This window comes from Cyprinus carpio, chromosome B12, assembly GCF_018340385.1.
Source record: "Cyprinus carpio isolate SPL01 chromosome B12, ASM1834038v1, whole genome shotgun sequence".
Taxonomy (NCBI): domain Eukaryota; kingdom Metazoa; phylum Chordata; class Actinopteri; order Cypriniformes; family Cyprinidae; genus Cyprinus; species Cyprinus carpio.
The window spans coordinates 2874874-2893321 of record NC_056608.1 but is presented as its reverse complement, the minus strand read 5'-3'; the positions used below and the strand labels follow the sequence as shown (position 1 = coordinate 2893321).

The 18448-nt window shown below is 34.6% G+C and overlaps 1 protein-coding gene across 3 annotated transcripts; it reads left to right on the top strand.

The window, feature by feature from the left end:
- The first annotated feature begins 673 nt into the window (after positions 1-673).
- Positions 674-16448, top strand: LOC109068883 (pseudokinase FAM20A-like). Of its 3 annotated transcripts, none has more exons than XM_042734732.1 (11): positions 674-2178; positions 5187-5380; positions 5465-5515; positions 7728-7806; positions 7893-7985; positions 10583-10698; positions 11311-11527; positions 11846-11955; positions 12134-12215; positions 13271-13330; positions 13437-16448. In XM_042734732.1, exons 1-11 carry the CDS (start codon positions 1853-1855, stop codon positions 13687-13689), a joined length of 1581 nt encoding a protein of 526 aa, XP_042590666.1. In that variant the 5' UTR covers positions 674-1852; the 3' UTR covers positions 13690-16448. The 3 variants fall into 3 exon arrangements, with proteins under 3 accessions (XP_042590666.1, XP_042590667.1, XP_042590668.1); XM_042734733.1 differs by having other exon boundaries at positions 1218-2178; positions 11311-11491; XM_042734734.1 differs by having other exon boundaries at positions 2036-2317.
- The last annotated feature ends 2000 nt before the right edge of the window (positions 16449-18448 follow it).

Below are 18448 nucleotides of genomic sequence, written 5' to 3'. Positions count from 1 at the left end.
AATTTGTTGAAAGGATTCCTGGAAGCTTTGGAGCTGCTCTGCATGAATAATCCAAGGCAGATAACGAAGAGTACAAGTAAACAAAGCTCGAGGCTTTGGAGGACGAGCAAAACAAGCTTATAAATCTTCAAGCGTCAGCGACACTTCAACTCGGGCAGAAGAATGAAGTGCGATGTGAGTGTTCCCGAACCCAGTCCAGCAGCATGAAATAAACTCCACACACCTGAACCTCACAACACGCGGTTGGCTGATGAGCATTACCCAGAAGCCACCTCTTTCTGAAAGTAAATGCTGGCAATCAATCAACATTAAGGTCGTCTGGTAGCAGTAACACACTGTTCTACAGCTGCAAACAACATGTGATTTCATTCAGAAAGACGAGTTTGTTTTTGAGTATGAGGTGGATTGCATTTCAAAATAGCTCAAAATAGACTCATGCACTCATTCAGTGTTAGGAAAGACTTTGTTTTGGTTTTTTTGTACATATTCACGCCTGGATTTAAAGGGATAGTTCACCCAAAAATGACAATTCTGTCATAATTACTCAGCCTCGAGTTGTTCCAAACATGTAACTGCTGATGCAACAAAAATACTATGAAAGTCAATGGCTACCGTCAACTGTCTAGTCATCTTCATTCTTCAAAACAACATCTTTTGTCTTCGTCAGAAAAAAGAAACTCATACAGGTTTGGAACTACATCCATTTTCATTTTTGGGGGAAACTATCCTTTTGAGATTTATAGTTGGATTGCATATACAATTTCCATCTATTTGGATTAGACAGTTTTAACAAACTAATAAACTTAATGTGATGCATATTTGTCAATCATTCAGGATTTCTGTAATAGTACTTATGAACTGAATGGGTTTTAAATACACACTAAGCAGATTTATCTCTATATCTGTATACATAATTGAATATTGTCATTAGTCATATTTTAACCATGTTCATATTGAATAAATGTAATTATTTTCTCAGTGTACAGATATATGCTGATTCCAAAACTTTTGGATGAATGCATTTTAAACTGTTTAAATTTAATCAAATAGATGCAACTAGTTAATAACAAACTATTCCATGATTTTTTAAACGAATGGTTCTTACCTGTTTCACTGATTTATGATTGACAAATATGTATCACATTAGTATTAGTTTGTGTGTTTATCAAAATGGATGGGAATTTTATATGTAAATTAAAATACATAAATCTTAAATATTATTTTTTTTTTAAAAAAGGAAAAAAAGTCAAAAAACTACCCAGCGAACGCATTTTCTAAAATCTATTTTTAGACTGGGTAAAGCCTCGTTCTGCATCCGTTCGTCCTTTTCCTTCTCATCCCCAACACAGAATAATTAGAAAATTACACAGAACCTCGGAAATATGATTTTACAGCTGATACGCAAACACGCACGTCCAAAGCCAAACAAACGGCAGATGTTCGGCCCAGATGCAGTCTGGGAAGCTTCCCATCCGTCTCACACAGCAGTGTTTCAATGAAACGTGCAGATTCCACCAGCCTTTTCATTTCTCGAGTGAAAACACTGGCTTTGTGTGCGCTGGCACTCAGACCTGCTTTCCGACTCGTTCCCTCTCTCTCTCTCCAGTGTGCGCGCGCGTGTGTGTGTGTATGTGTGTGTGATGGGAGGCTACATGGGAAGTGGGAAGGTGCAGCTGGAATGTTGCCTGAAGCTTCAACACAGAGAGAGAAGGAGAGACTCAGAAGGGCACTGTGCTGTCTGGCTCAGAGCGAACACATGGAATAAGCTGAGAACACAACACTGGTCAGAACTGAAGCTGCAGGATTTGTCGATGAAGAAGCGGAGCTCAACTGCTCACTTCAATCTGTTGACATGAGAAGAGATCGGCTTCTGGTGGCCGTCACTTTGGTCACCCTTTTGGCAGCAGACATCCATTTCATCCTGCTTCCCAGATTCAGAGCCTGGTGTCACCTGCCCAGAGAAAGCTGCTCATGCCCCAACAGCAGCCTGGAGACCGTCCCGTGGACCACCAGCCAGAACCTGACCGCGGTCTCCTCCGAGCCAGGCTCTAAGCTGGAGCGGCTCTTCAGACACCCGCTCTACAACATCCGTCCCCCAGAGCTGGGGCCCGAGGAGCGGCTGCTGCAAGAAGACGAGCTCATGAACTACTGCAGGAGGAAAGTGAGCCGCTGGGAAAGGTGGGTTAACTAAAGTGACGAGTTTAATCGGAGGGACACACTGAATGACTCGCAGGGGATGCTCGGTAAATCAGCTTCTGTATAGACACATGAGCGCTGAAGATTTCCACCAGTGTTTAACACACATTGACCACAGGGGGTAAGTTGTCACGATGGCAACCTGTTGATTATTGATGAATTTTAGAAGATGTTCTGTTAAAAAAAAAGTAAAACAAAAGTTACAGTTTATAATATGCTTCCCTTTGGCTAACTTTAACAACAGTAAACAATGAGCAATGCATTTGTTACAGTATTTAATTAATCTTCGTTAAGGTTAGTTAATCAAAATACAGCTATTCAGTGTTTGCTCAGGTGCTTTAAATATTATTAAATGATACAGTTTCAATAATGTATTAATAAACATTGTAATGAACATTAAGATGAATAAATGGTTTAGCAGTATTTTATTGCTAATTCATTTTATCTAATGTAGTTGATAAAAGTACCTCAATTAATTTATTTATTTATAGTAGTATTATGTTATGCCTGCACTAGGCAAAAATAACACACACACACACACACACACACACACACACACACACACATATATATTAGTGCTGTCAAACGATTAATCGCATCCAAATTAAAAGTTTTTATTTACATAATATATCTGTGTGTACTGTGTATATTTATGTAAATAATCATGATTAATCATTTAACAGCACTAATATATATATATATATAATATATAATTAAATGATGCCTTGGTGTTTAAATAAGTAAAAATAAAGAAGAAATATTATATAATATTTATTTATTTATTCATTATTATATGAATTTATATAATAGTGCATTATTATTGCTATGTGAATTATTATACCTTGTTGTTTAAAAAAACTCAAATAAAGCTAAATTATTTATTATTTTATTTGTTTAAATAAATGAATTATTATTATTATTATTATTTATTACTATTATTATTGAATTAATCTAATAGTATTATATTATACCTTTTTATTAAAAAAAAAGTGAAATTATAATATAATACATATATAAAATAAATGTAAAAATGATTATAAAATGAGTTCAGTATTTTTATTGTAGCTATATTCTCTTAGTAAGGCAATGCTGCAGAATCTTTGACTCAAAAGATCGCTTTTTATAGCAGAACTCCCTCTTGCTGCCCCTACAGAAAAGGTATTTTGAGTTGTTTTGTGGGTTATATGTAGTGTTTCACAGGCAGTGGTGTAGACAAATCACTCTTTTAATTGCTCTGACCGTGAGCCGTTCAGTTCAAGTGCAGACAGGCCAGCGAGCAACACATAATCACAGCTTTGCCGTAAACCACCCACTGTAATCAGGACCTCTAGTCCAGAGTTTGTTGTTTCAGAAGTTGTGGGTTGGTCAGTGGTCAGCATCTCTGATTGGGGGTGAAAAACACCTCAAGAGCGTGTGCTATATTTATGATCATAACCCGCTGTGAGAACTCAGTATGAACGCACCGCTGAAGAGCACAGAGCTCCTGCTAAACATTTCTGGAGCTTATATTCAGAGACTCCAGTCATGATGCATCATACTGATCAAATGCACTGTGTAAATTGAATACAAAATGTATTAAAAAGTTGTACAGATGCATACAAAGTTAAATGTTAAAGGTTACACCAATAATAGTGATCATATATTTATTATTATATTATAATCCCACCATAAATGTAAAATATATCACACTGCCAGTTAACTGGGAATGTGCGAATGTCATTTATTTCAGTGACATTTAATTATTATAACAGTATAATGCCTGTAAAAAGAAAGACATAAAGCAAAATTATACATTTATTTAAATGCATATTTATTATTTTTACATTAATATAGTATTATACCATTGTGTTAAAAAAATAAAGCAAAATTTAAAATTCCTTTAAATAAATATTGATTGTTATTATATTTATATAATAGTAATATATTAATTGTGTACTAAATTCTATTGTATTGTGTCATCCTTTTTAATTGTTTATTTGTATTTTTATATATGTGAATGCCATTTCATTTCAATAAAATAAATAGTAATAAGTCTCTTAAGCTCATCAAAGTTGCATTTATTTGATTAAAGATACAGAAAAAAAATGATGAAATATTATTGCATATAAGACACTTATTAAAGATACAGTAAAAATGTAATATTGTGAAATAATATTACAATTCAGAATAGCTTGTCTATTTTAAGACATTTGATTAAAGATACAGAAAAAAATATGATGAAATATTATTGCAGTTTGCAGTAACACTGAAGACTGGATTAATGGATGATGAAAATCCAGCTTTGCATCACATGAATAAATTATATTTTACAGTATATTAAAATAGAAAACCATTATTTTAAATTGTAATATTATTTCACAATATTACTGTTTTTTCTGTATTTTTGATCAAATAAATGCATCTTTGATGAGCAGAATAAACATCTTTAAAAAAACATAAAAAATCTTACTGATCCCAAACTTTTGAATGGCAGTGTATTTTATTTATCTTTATTTATTTATATATTTAAATGTTTATTCTTGTTATATTAATTATTATTATTATATTCATGCTGGCTTTTAAATGCTGTTAAATTTGATATACATACATACAAATATATATATAGACGTATGTATGTTAACGTGTGTGTGTGGCTTGGTTCTACAGTAATAAAACATAAGTCTCTTTCTATGGGAGTCAAAGAATGCTGTTGGCAGGTTGCTGACGCTTTGGAATCAGATTGTGCTGTTTTACATCTTAAAGTCCCTACATGTGCAGACCTGTGCTCGCTGGAGGAACTCATTATTTTAAGAGCTAATAATACCTATCTAGGTCGATGACTTAAAAGAGAGCTCACCAAATGTGCAATCTCTACTCTTTTCATTCCAAGTTTTGTGCGGGAGAGTAACTCTCATGTTTAAAGAGAAACAAAAAAACATTTCAGAATCTAAATATGATATAAAGAGAGATCAGGTCTGCAGTGCCAGCTCTCGTTGTCTGCTCTCGTACAGACTGAAGAAGTTCTACATCGAGGCGGCAGCAGCTTCAAACATCACTATACCCGATCACGTCGTGACCTTTGACCCCGGGGCCAGCTGGCTGCAGTTCCATCTAGGGATCAGTCGCTATGCGCTGTACTCAGGAGAGGACGGCAGCATCGACAGACTCCTGCGAGACATGCAGACGGCCACCGTCATCAGCGCAGGTCATGCTCTCTCCAACAGCATCAGAGAAATAAACCCTAAACCTGAAATATGCTCATCCTGCTGTGTTTCATCATGTCTGACAGATTTCACTCAGGATGAGAAAGCACTGAAGGGTGCATGCGACTGCTCACAAGGTAAATATAGATTTTTACTAGTGCTGTCAAACGATTAATCACATCCAAAATAAACGTTTCTGTTTACATAATGTACGTGTGTGTTCTGTGTATATTTATTATGTGTGTGTGTATATACAGTACAGACCAAAAGTTTGGAAACATTACTATTTTTTATTTTTTTGAAAGAAGTTTCTTCTGCTCATCAAGCCTGCATTTATTTGATCAAAAATACAGAAAAAACAGTAATATTGTGAAATATTATTACAACTTAAAAATATAGTTTTCTATTTGAATATACTTTAAAAAAATAATTTATTCCTGTGATGCAAAGCTGAATTTTCAGCATCATTACTCCAGCCTTCAGTGTCCACATGTAACATCCAGTCTATCACATGATCATTTAGAAATCATTCTAATATTCTGATTTATTATGAGTGTTGGAAACAGTTCTGCTGTCTAATATATTTGATGAATAAAAGGTTAAAAAAGAACTGCATTTATTCAAACCCCAAAAAAAAAATTCTAATAATATATTTTCTTTACTATCACTTTTTATCAATTTAACACATCCTTGCTGAATAAAAGTATTGATTTTATTTAAAAAAAAAAAAGAAAGAAAAAAGAAATTACTGACCCCAAATTACTGACCAGTAGTGTATATTGTTTTACAAAATATTTATATTTTAAAAACATAGCTTCTTTTTTTTTTTTTTTTTTTTTTTTTTTTTTTACTTTTTATTCATCAAAGTATCCTAAAAAAAGTATCACATGTTCTGAAAAAATATTAAGCAGCAGAAACTGTTTCCAACTTTGATAATGAATCATCATATTAGAATGATTTCTAAAGGATCATGTGATAATGATCCTAAAAATTCAGCTTTGCATCACAGAAATAAATGATCATTTAAAGTATAATAAATTTAAAAAACAATTATTTTAAATTGTAATAATATATCACAATATTACATTTTTTTTCTGTATTTTTGATCAAATAAATGCAGGCTTGATGAGCAGAAGAAACTTCTTTCAAAAACATTAAAAATAGTAATGTTTCCAAACTTTTGACCTGTACTGTATATAAGTACAAACACATGCATGTGAGTAATTATGCTGAAAATTCAGCTTTGATCACAGAAATAAATCACAGTTCAACGGATATTCACATAAAAACAGCTGTTTTAAATTGTAATAATATTTCATAATTGTACTGATTTTACCGTATTTTTGATAAAAAAAACCCCATAAAAATGCAACCTTGGTGAGCAGAAGAGGCTTCTTTGAAAAACATTAAAAAATCCTACCAACCCTGTGTATATAAAACGTGTATGCATAGTTTCGTGAATTAAATAAGTAAATATAACCTTTCACCATAATATTGTGAAATTCAATTCAACTGAGCTTTTCAGAAACAGTGTTTTACAATAAAACACTGTCATTTTTACCCTATAAGTTGAGGTCGTTTACAGTTAACCATCATAGTCATCTAGTATATACTGTAACTTTGATGCAAGACCAGTATATGTTATTATAAGTTCATAATGAACTGGTTTAAGGTAGATGAGGCCATTTATAACCGTTCAGAAACAAACATCTGTCACTCAAGAAATCAGTCTGGAGTAAACGTTCAAACCTCACAACAAGGTCTCACACAACAACCCCACGCTATAACCACGTGACGTCTCCCCCTTTTAGCTCTTTTTGGCCTAATACTGTACAACTACAAGCTTGGTATTGTTTGGCTCGAGGTTTTGTGTCGTTTTTCTGTTTCCCTCAGTACTTGTGTGTTATTTTGGAGCATGGTTGAGTTTGTGAACTATTGATCTGATTGAGCTGGAAAGGAGCTGAAAGGAGTCTGGACTGTCACAGCTTCACACAACCTCAGACGCAGTGGACACTGCAGGCTCTGTTATGTGAAGATCCCTCTATAATTAAACTATTACAGCTGAAAGATCGACTCTGGGGAGTAAAAAATAACATCTCACGGTCCAAACATTACAAATAAAAAAAAAGTGTATGTGTTGAAACAGCTAATAATAAACCATGACATTCTGCAGTTTTGTCTCATATTCATCTATTAATCATATTTGCAAATGTCTTGACTCCACAGCAAACAAAGCAATTTTGTCTTTACTGTTTTAATACTTATGGAGGGCACTGTATGTGTGTATATACCTGTACATTCATATTAAAGAAACAAAACCATCTTCTCTTATTCTGAATGTCCAATCAGTGGTTAAACCCAGCGGTCTTCACCTGAAGTTGGCTCTGAAGCTCCAAGACTTTGGCAAAGCTATGTTTAAACCAATGAGGTAACACTTTGTTATTTCGATGTGCAGATGATTATGCATCGGTTTATGTTGAGCTGATAGAACTGATAGGCCCTTGTTGATTTCAGACAGGAGCGTCACGAAGAGACTCCGGAGAACTTCTTCTATTTTGTCGACTTTCAGAGGCACAATGCTGAGATAGCAGCATTCCACCTGGACAGGTGAGGCGGTCCTCGAGGGCAGGAGTGAATTATACGGTGAAGGATCTGATATGAGTGGACATCATTGTGAGGCCTGTTGAGACAATGAGCTTCAGCTTGATTGAGGAAGGATTATACAGTACAGTGATGAAACCCTAGAGCAGACCGACATCAGAGGAGTTCACTAAAACAGAGACCATAAAATCTCACTTAAAAAAAGATCTCATAGATTACAGACACAGAAACTCTGGCAGCTGTTTGCATGTTGATTTCCCTAAAAAAGTCAAAATTTTGTGGGCTTTCTTTAACCACTTTTACCAGATTACTGACTAACTACTGATCACTACTAACAAGATCACTTCACTCAGTAGAGAGCAACAGTCAGATTTTGGAAGTAAAAGTCCCATTTATTTATTCCATAGGGGAACAATAACTTATAAGCTGTTCAAGGCTGACCTGTTGTGACATATGAGGTTTTTAATCGATAGTGTACACTTTTGTTGAAAGGTCAACCTGTTCAACACATAATTTCTAATTAAAAACTACATTACCCATAACTCTGCAAAGAAATCTCCACCAAATCAGACATTCAAAATGAGCAAATCTCTTTAGTGTTCTCCCACTCCTAAGATATGTACAATAATATGCATATTTTGTAATAAACATAAAATATATGCAATCAACATCTTAAATCAATAGTTATTTTAAATAGTAAAAATATTTCACAATATTACTGCTTTTGCTGTATAAATGCAGGCTTGGTGAACAGAAGATAATTCTTAAAAAACAAAAAAATCTTACTGTTCAAAAACTTTTGACTGGTAGTAGATGGATGGATGATGGATGATGGATGGATGGATGGATGATGGATTGATGGATGATGGATGATGGATCATGGATGGATGGATGATGGATGATGGATGGATGGATGATGGATTGATGGATGGATGATGGATGATGGATGGATGGATGGATGGATGATGGATTGATGGATGATGGAAGGATGATGGATGGATGATGGATGATGGATGATGGATGGATGGATGATGGATTGATGGATGGATGATGGATGGATGGATGATAGATGGATGGATGGATGATGGATGATGGATGGATGGATGATGGATGGATGGATGGATGGATGGATGATGGATTGATGGATTGATGGATGATGGATGATGGATGGATGGATGATGGATTGATGGATGGATGATGGATGATAGATGGATGGATGATGGATGGATGGATGGATGAATGGATGGATAATGGATGATGGATTGATGGATTGATAGATGGATGGATGGATGGATGATGGATGATGGATGGATGATGGATGATGGAAGGATGATGGATGATGGATGATGGATGATGGATGGAATGTAAAATATATTTATGATGCACGATTCATTAAAAATACATTTCATTCTGTTGTGTTTGCGGATGGATGGATTGATGGATGGATGGATGATGGATGATGGATGATGGATGGATGGATGATGGATTGATGGATGATGGATGGATGGATGATGGATTGATGGACAGATGGATGGATGATGGATTGATGGACAGACAGACAGAACGATGGATGGACGGAAGGATGGATTGATGGATGGCCGGACGGATGGATTGATGGATGGATGGACGGATGGATGGACAGAATGATGGATTGATGGATGGATGAACGGAAGGATGGATGGAAGGATGGATTGATGGATGGACAGATGGATGATGGATGGACAGATGGATGATGGATGGACAGATGATAGATAGATAGATAGATAGATAGATAGATAGATAGATAGATAGATAGATAGATATACTGATATTGTTTTTAATTCATTGTCATTTGCAGTGCTACTAGTTAAGTTCACATTGTACGTTTTGTCTGATTTTTTTCTTCAAATCAAAGTCTGTAGTTGTGACTCTCCTCATAACTGATTAGTTTAGTTCACAACTGAAAACTTACACAAAAACCCTAAAATACTAGAACCAAAATGGGTGGGATCTATTTGACCAACACAAGCGGTGCAGATATTACATGCTTTGCCTTAATATTGTTGTCGTATTGTTAGCTTTTGTAAAACATGTTGCTGAATCTTCATTTGTCTAACTGAGAGCGTTTCTGAAGTCTGAGGGTTTACAGTTCAATTCAGTTTAATCGTATAGTGCTTTTCACAGTGCATATCATTTCTAAAGCAGCTTTTCAAAGAGCAAACCCCCAGTGAACAGGAATTCCCCAAGAGATCCACCCTGTCATTAGTGGTGTGAGCTGAGACACTGGAGAGAAGGCTGTTTCCCTGCAGGTTATTCCTCATCTGAGCTTGATTAAATCTCTTCAGATGAGGAATAATGACTCACTGAAGGAACGCAGTGGAATTGTTATTATGGTTGGAGATTAATTAAAAATCCTCTAAGAATCAGTCTGTTGAGTAGAATGTTATTATTATTTAATACCTTAATGATTGCCTCTAAATTCCCTTAGCAAACCTTTTTTGATATTTTAGGATGATCTCTCACTCAAAATAATTTAAAGAGGCTTCGTTGTCAAGAATCAGGTTGAAATGAACACTGAATCAGATGGCAAGCCATTAATGTGTGAATCTGTGGGTTTTGTGCAGAGTGCTGGACTTCCGGAGAGTTCCACCGGTGACGGGACGCTTCATCAACGTGACGGGTGAAATTCTGGACATAACACACAACGAGGAACTGCGCAGTGTGTTCTTCACCTCTCCAGGTTGACTTTACCAGTCAAAAAACAAAAACATTTTATCTAATACATACTATTGAAATTGGCATCAAAAGTTTGGGGTAAGCACTTTTTTTTAATTAATACTTTTATTCAGCAAGGATGCATTAAATTAATTACAAATGTGAGTAAAGACATTTATAATGACAATTACAAAAGATTTCTATTTCAAATAAATGCTGTTCTTTAGAACTTTCTATTCATCTGTGAATCCTGAAAAATAAAAATGTATCAGTTTCCACAAATATATTGTGCAGCACAACTGTGTTCAACATTGATAATAATCAGAAATGTTTCTCGAGCAGCAAATCATCATATTAGAATGATTTCTGAAGATCATGTGACACTGAAGACTGGAGTAATGATGCTGAAAATACAGCTGCACATCACAGAAATAAATTACACTTTAACAGAGATTCACACAGAAAACAGCTGTTTTAAATCACAATAATATTTCACATTTTTAAACAAATGCAGCCCTGCTGAACAGAAGAGACATCTTTCAAAAACATTAAAAAGACCCCGAACTTTTATATACAGTATCTCATATTTTTCCAAGAGCGTGAGTTGTTTTGAATGCTTTTCTTTGTCCTTGAGCAGCCAACAACACATGTTTCTTCGCCAAGTGTTTGTACGTGTGTAAGTCGGAGTACGCGGTGTGTGGTCACCCGGATCTGCTGGAGGGCTCCATGTCTGCTTATCTGCCGGGTTTGAGCATCGCCCCTCGAATCTCCATCCCAAACCCCTGGATCCGCGCCTACAGTTTTACCGGGAGAGAGGAGTACGCTGGGACTTTCATACACACTAAATCACTCAAGTTCAGTTTCGAGTACAAAGAACGTTTGTGTTCTCTTTGTGACTTAATGAGAACAGGAATATGTTTTAAGAAAGTTAAAAAGCATCTATTTAGACTTGATTTATACAGAAAATAAAACAATATTCCATTCTGATCAACACATTGGTTGTTTTATGTAACATAGAATGTCCTTATTTGGATTGAGAAATCCAGCTCTTGTTCCAAACCATGGCTGAGAAGCAAAAATGTTTGTCACGCTCACAAAAGGGTCTAAAGTTCAGTAATGTTCAGATGAGTCCAACAGCTTGAAGCAATTAACGTCTTCTCTGTCTTTCTCAGGTGGGAGGTCAACCCTTTATACTGCGATAACGTCAAAAAACTATATCCCTACAACTCTGGGAACAGACTGCTCAACATTATTGACATGGCAATATTTGACTTTCTCACAGGCATGTTAATATCCACATTTGATGGAATTAACTTCATGGCAAAATTTTACGTGAAGTGATTTTATACCTGACAATGCACCAAAATAAGCCTCATATTAACAATAAGGGCACTTTAAAGCCAGTGTAATGGCCTTAAAGCAAAAAAAAAAATAAAAAAATCTTTTCCTTCATATTTTAGGAAACATGGACAGACATCACTATGAAATATTCACCAAGTTTGGAGATGATGGTTTCCTGCTCCACGTAGACAACGCCAGAGGGTATGTGCTCATCTGGACATGAACACTGAACTCATTTCTGCAATGCACTGCACATCTCTTTCATTGGTTTTGACTGTTGCGATCACGTCAAGTCATAATTTGGTTGAATTAATATTATGACATAAAAAGTCATGATTATAAGATAAAGTCAACAAAGTCAAAATTGTGAGATACAAGTCATATTTGAGTTACAAAAAAAAAATCTTAATTATGACAAAGTTGAAAGTATGACAAAATAATAATTGATGTAAGTTGAAATTGACAGTCAAAATTATGAGATACAAAGTCATAATTGAGTTAAAAGTTGAGACAAAAGGTCAAAACCATGACAAAAAGTCATAATTGAGGTAAATACTCAAAACTGACAAAAAAAGTCAAAATTATGAGATAAAAAGTTGAAAATGTGACAAAATCATAATTGAGATAAGTTGAAATTCACAGTCAAACTTATGATATACAAAGTCATAATTATGACAAAAATCAAAATAATCACACAAGTCAAAATTGAGATGAATTAAAAAATCAAAATGATGACAGGTTATAATTATGAGACAAAAAGTTGGCTTTGTGACAACAAAGTCATAATAATTGAGATAAACAGTCGAAAAGGACAGTGAAAATTATGAGATACTGTAAAAGTGTAAGTATCACAAAGATTGAAATACATGGTAAAAAAGTAACATTTTATGTCACAATTTTCAGTATGATTATGACTTAGTATCTCATAATTTCTGTTTTTTTTTTTTGTCATCACTTGGACTTTTCCTAATTATGATTTACCAAAGCAAAGTTTTATTTTGATAAAAGTCACAATAATAAAGATAAAAGGTCGAAAAGGACAAAGTAAAAATTATGAGATAAAAGTGAAAGTCTTTTTGTCAATTTTCACTGATATGATTATGACTTAGTATCTCATAATTTCTGTTTTTGTCATCACTTGGACTTTTCTTAATTAAGATTTACCAAAGCAAGATTTTATTTGTATTTATTTATATGTTTGCTTGTTTGTTTGTTATGTGTCCAAACGGGTTTCTTCATCCTCTCGTCTGCTGCAGGTTTGGCCGGCATTCTCATGATGAGATGTCCATTCTTGCTCCATTGACCCAGTGTTGCATGTAAGGATCTTTCTCAAATTCTTTTTCAATTATCAAATGATATTATTCTGAAGTTCATCTGAAGAACGGTATTAGACACACTTAATAAAGCCATGGCCTCTCACAGGATCAAGCGCTCTACGCTGTTCAGACTGAAGCTTCTGGCGCAGTCCGAGTACCGTCTGAGTGACGTCATGAGGGAATCCCTCTCCAGAGACCCTCTCACGCCAGTCCTGACCGAGGACCACCTGCAGGCCTTGGACCGCCGGCTGGGCCAGGTGCTTAGGACGGTGGGAAAGTGTGTGAAGAAGCTGGGAGAACCACAAGTGGTGATCACAGACTTTGTAGAGTCATCCAGAGTAACTACAAGCCACAGGTGACAGAAGGAGAAGAGCCAGGGTTTGAGGAGACATCAGCGATCCACTGTGTTACTGACTCTGTACTTTATCATAACGTTCACACTAAGCCACTGAATTAAATCTGGACCCTATTGTCCAAAATCATGGCATCTAAAGACATCAGGAGGAAAAGTATTTATATTTCTGATAAATGCTCAGGGGCTGTGTGATATTATTAGTCTTAACTGTCACGACTGACCAAACGTTAAAATGATGAGATGCAAAGTCATAAGTATCACAAAGTCTTATCACACAAGTCAAAATTATGAGATAAATGTCAAGAGATAAAAAGACAAAAATATGGATGTTATAATTATAAGACAGTCAAAATTATAAGAAAATTATTGAGTTAAAGTTAACCAAAAATAAATAAAAATTATGAGATACATAAATTATCGTGAAAAATCTAAATATGAGATCAACGTCAATTCTAAAAAGTATATTTTTTGTGTCTTTAAGACTATGCAATTTTACCTGTCATGATAACTTAGTATCTCATAATTTCAATATACATGAAGTAGATATAATATAACTACATATGACTTTTTATGTCATCGTTTTGAGATTTTTTTTCTCATATTTATGACTTTCTATCATAATTGATTGGTTAAAAAGGGCTGTGTGTGTGATATTACTAAAAAGCCTTGAACTGAAAAGCCAAAATTCCCTCGATCTTTTGACATAAAAGAGGTCATTGTGCTATTAAACATCCTGTAAGTTTCAGAATTCACAACTATCTCGTCTCGTTTTAAAATGACAGCTTTAGGAATGTTCTACTCTGTGATGTAATAGTGTGGATAAACCCCGCCCCCACAGAAGAAGATCAACATCGCTGCCTGTTTAGCCCCGCCCACTGATTCTTCATCACTGGATAAAACTATGAGATAATAACTTGAGAAAAATTATGGGATAAAAAGTCAAAATTAAAATGCATGACTTCTCAATTTCGACTGTTATTAATATGTATCTCATAATTTCATCTTTCTATCTCATAAGTATCACTATTTATCTCATAATTTTGACCTTTTATCTCATGTTTATAACTGTGTATTATAATTATGATTGGCTAAAGTTGGCTGTGTGATATTACAAATGCATATAAATGTATCATTCATTCATTCATACAAAAAAAAGTTAAATTAAGGTACAAAGACATAATAACAAAGTCAAAATGATCACAAAAGTCAAAATTATGAGGTCAGAGAGATAAAGTTACAATTATGACAGGTATAACTGAGATTAAGTCATAACTGAGATAAAGAGTTGAAACTGACTTTAAACAAAATCAAACCTATGAGAGTCCAAATTATCCAGAAACTGAAATAAAAAATAAATAATAAACAAACAGAATGTGTCATAATCAGGACTTGTCAATTTCTACTGTCATGATGACTATCTCATAATTTCAACTTTCTATCTCATAAGTATCACTATTTATCTCATGATTTTGACCTTTTATCTCATGTTTATAACCTTGTATTATAATTATGATTGGCTAAAGTTGGCTGTGTGATATTACAAAAAAGTAAAATTGAGGTACAAAAACATAACAAAGTCAAAATGATCGCAAAAGTCAAAATTATGAGAAATCAGAGAGATAAAAAGTTACAATTATGACAGCTATAATTATGAGATAAATCATAATTGAGACAGAGAGTTGAAACTGACTTTCAACTATGAGAGTCCAAATTATCATGAAACTGAAATAAAAAGTAAATAATAATAATAAAAATTAAATAAAAAACAGAATGTATCATAATCAGGACGTGTCAATTTCGACTGTCATGATAACTATCTCATAATTTCGACTTTCTATCTCATAAGTATCACTTTTTACCTCATAATTATGATAATTATGACTGGCTAAAAAGAGCTGTGTAATGTGTTACTTGAAAGCTCCCTAACAACACATTTAAGTGGTTGTCCTGATCTGGTTTAGACTGAAATCCCTGAGCCAGACATGATGCAGCATTCGCAGGAAAGATAAGATCCTCAGATCTCCTTACATCAGCACACGCACCATTCATGTGGAGCTTTAACTGCACTGCGGGAAGCATTTCCTCTGATTATGCGTTCCCTTTCTGTTCATTTTTCCACAAACAACCATTAGTGGTGGCTGAGCTGATGATGCAGCACACAAACAGGCCACATCCGCAGAGAAACACTGTGGTAGGTTCTCTACAGCAGCTAAAGGCTGATTTTCCAGATGTGTAAGCGTGTGATCCTCAGCCGTCTCATCTGTTGTTCCTCACAAGCTGTCGAGTGGGATCTTTAAAAATGAATCAAACCCAATCATTTGAAGTGTTTAAGCTTTGCTGCAACTCGTGGTTCGCCACACTATTGCACTATTGTCTCGTAAGCTGAAACATGTCACCATTAGTGAGACCTTAAATTTGGGTTTATAAAATATAAATCAAATGCAAATCAAATGCTCAAAATGTTAACTTCTGAATTAGTGGTGGTGGATAAACATAATCTGAAAAACTGTAAATCAAACCTGGTCATAATTATTCATGACTGTTTGTCACATTCTCACATTGCCTCATTAAAATGACAAAACATTTGCATTCTTTCTGATTCAGTCAAGCCTCATGTGATGTATGTAAAATTTGAATTTAAGCATAAAAACATGATCTGATTTTACCACTCAAGCAGTCATGACTTGACAGAGAACTTGTACATGAAATGCAAAATTAAAATTCATCAATTCAGTCCCATCTGTAGGGACTTGATAACTTGAAGCAGTAGCTCGTACTTTTCTTCTCATTTGAGGCCATAATAATGAGCATTTCAGCAAATGCAACACAGCATACAACCCCAGGATGTTTCAAATTATATTCCTGAACTATATCTGCAGTATGTATATCATGACAGCATTCAAATACATAAAGTATCCAAATATACTTTGTTTACCAAAGTGTAAAATATACATTACAAGGCTGCATTTATTTGATCAAAATCAGTAAAAACTATATTTTCAGCATCATTACTCCAGTCTTCAGTGTCACATGATCTTCAGAAATCATTCTAATATGATGATTTGCTGCTCAAGAAACATTTCTGATTATTATCAATGTTGAAATCAGTTGTGCTGCACAATATTTTTGTAGAAATTGTGATGCAGTTTATTTTTTTCAGGAATCAGTTCAAAATAACAGCATTTACTCTAAATAATCTTTTGTAACTTATACGTCTTTACTGTTGCTTTTAATCAATTTAATGCATCCTTAATGCATAACTAACATGAAAAAACACAGATTTTTAAAATTTAGTGTACAACAAAGCACACTGCATATAATATATCCCACAATGCACTGTACTCAAGCAGCTCTTCCTCTGTCTGACACAAATTAATCTGAAGTAAATAAAGCTAATTTTAATCAAACTGCTGAAAATAAACACTTTTTAACACAAAATAAAAATTCTAAATACTTTAAGCAGCTAACTGTAACAAGTTGTTTTCAATATGACACCTGAACACTCTCATATGCACATGATCCTGTTACAGTAATAATAGGCTCATTCTGAACAGTCAGATTCTCTCTCGGTTGAACGCTGCCCTCTTGTGTCCTGTACAGCTTTATAACAACTTGAAATAAAGACAAATAAGACTTGTTCATTTGTCTGGAAACAAAGTCTTCCACTTCATTTGATGGTTCAATAACAACCTTTTTATTGCTTAAACTGCCATTTGGACGATCTATACCAAAATGTTATTTTCCGTACAGAACTCGATGGAATCTGGGCAACATTGACACATCGAACATCACCAGCGTTCCGCGATATATCAGCAGCTCATGAGAGACGGAACTAGCAGAAACATCTGGATTTGGAGGAGCATCTAAGCCTTGATAACAGCTCTATTCATCTGAAGATAGAAATCAACCTAATAAACATTACAAAGATGAAGCTTTGATGTGCATTTCTCCTAAACTAAAACAAGGAGCATTTTGTGAATGAAGAGAATCAATCAATGACTGCTCTGGATTGTTTAACAGAAAAACAGAATATGGACATGTAAACAACAAATCGCCAATCTTCCGTTAAACTTAAAACAAAAACAAAACAAAAAAACACAAGGATTTTGATAAAAACGTATCAAAGGTATTGACGTCGTGAGCAAAACGAATTTCTCTGTTTTTAAACTACCGCTAGACAAAAACCCTAATTTTATAATTGTTTCTGTCTTTTATTAAATATTAAAACTACTACAAGCCTGTTTAAAGGCACAGTTCACCCAGAATTGAAAATGTTTTCACCCTCAAATCATCCAAGATTGGGATCAGGTTTGTAGAAATGTAGCACTGCATCAGTGTCTCAGCAATGGATGCTCTGCAGTGAATGGGTGCCGTCAGAATGAGAGTTCAAACAGCTGATAAAAACATCACAATAATCTACAATTAATCCACAGCACTCCAGTCCATCTGTTAACATCTGGAGAAGACAAAAGATGAAACACATCCAGCATTAAGACGCTTTTAACTTTTAACTAATGCTTCCAACTAAAACAGAAGTCCTCTAATATAAAGTTGACAGTAAAAAGTGTTCTGGTGTGAATCAGGAGAGAAATCTGCACAGATCAAGCAGCGTTTAAACAGCTCTAAACAAATATGTGTCTGGATTCTGATGTGAGAGACAACAGGAGATGCACTTTTTCACTGGAGGAAGTGTTATTATGGATTATGGACTCTGTGTATTTTAGTTAAAAGTGTCTTAATGTGGCACTATACTCACATTACAC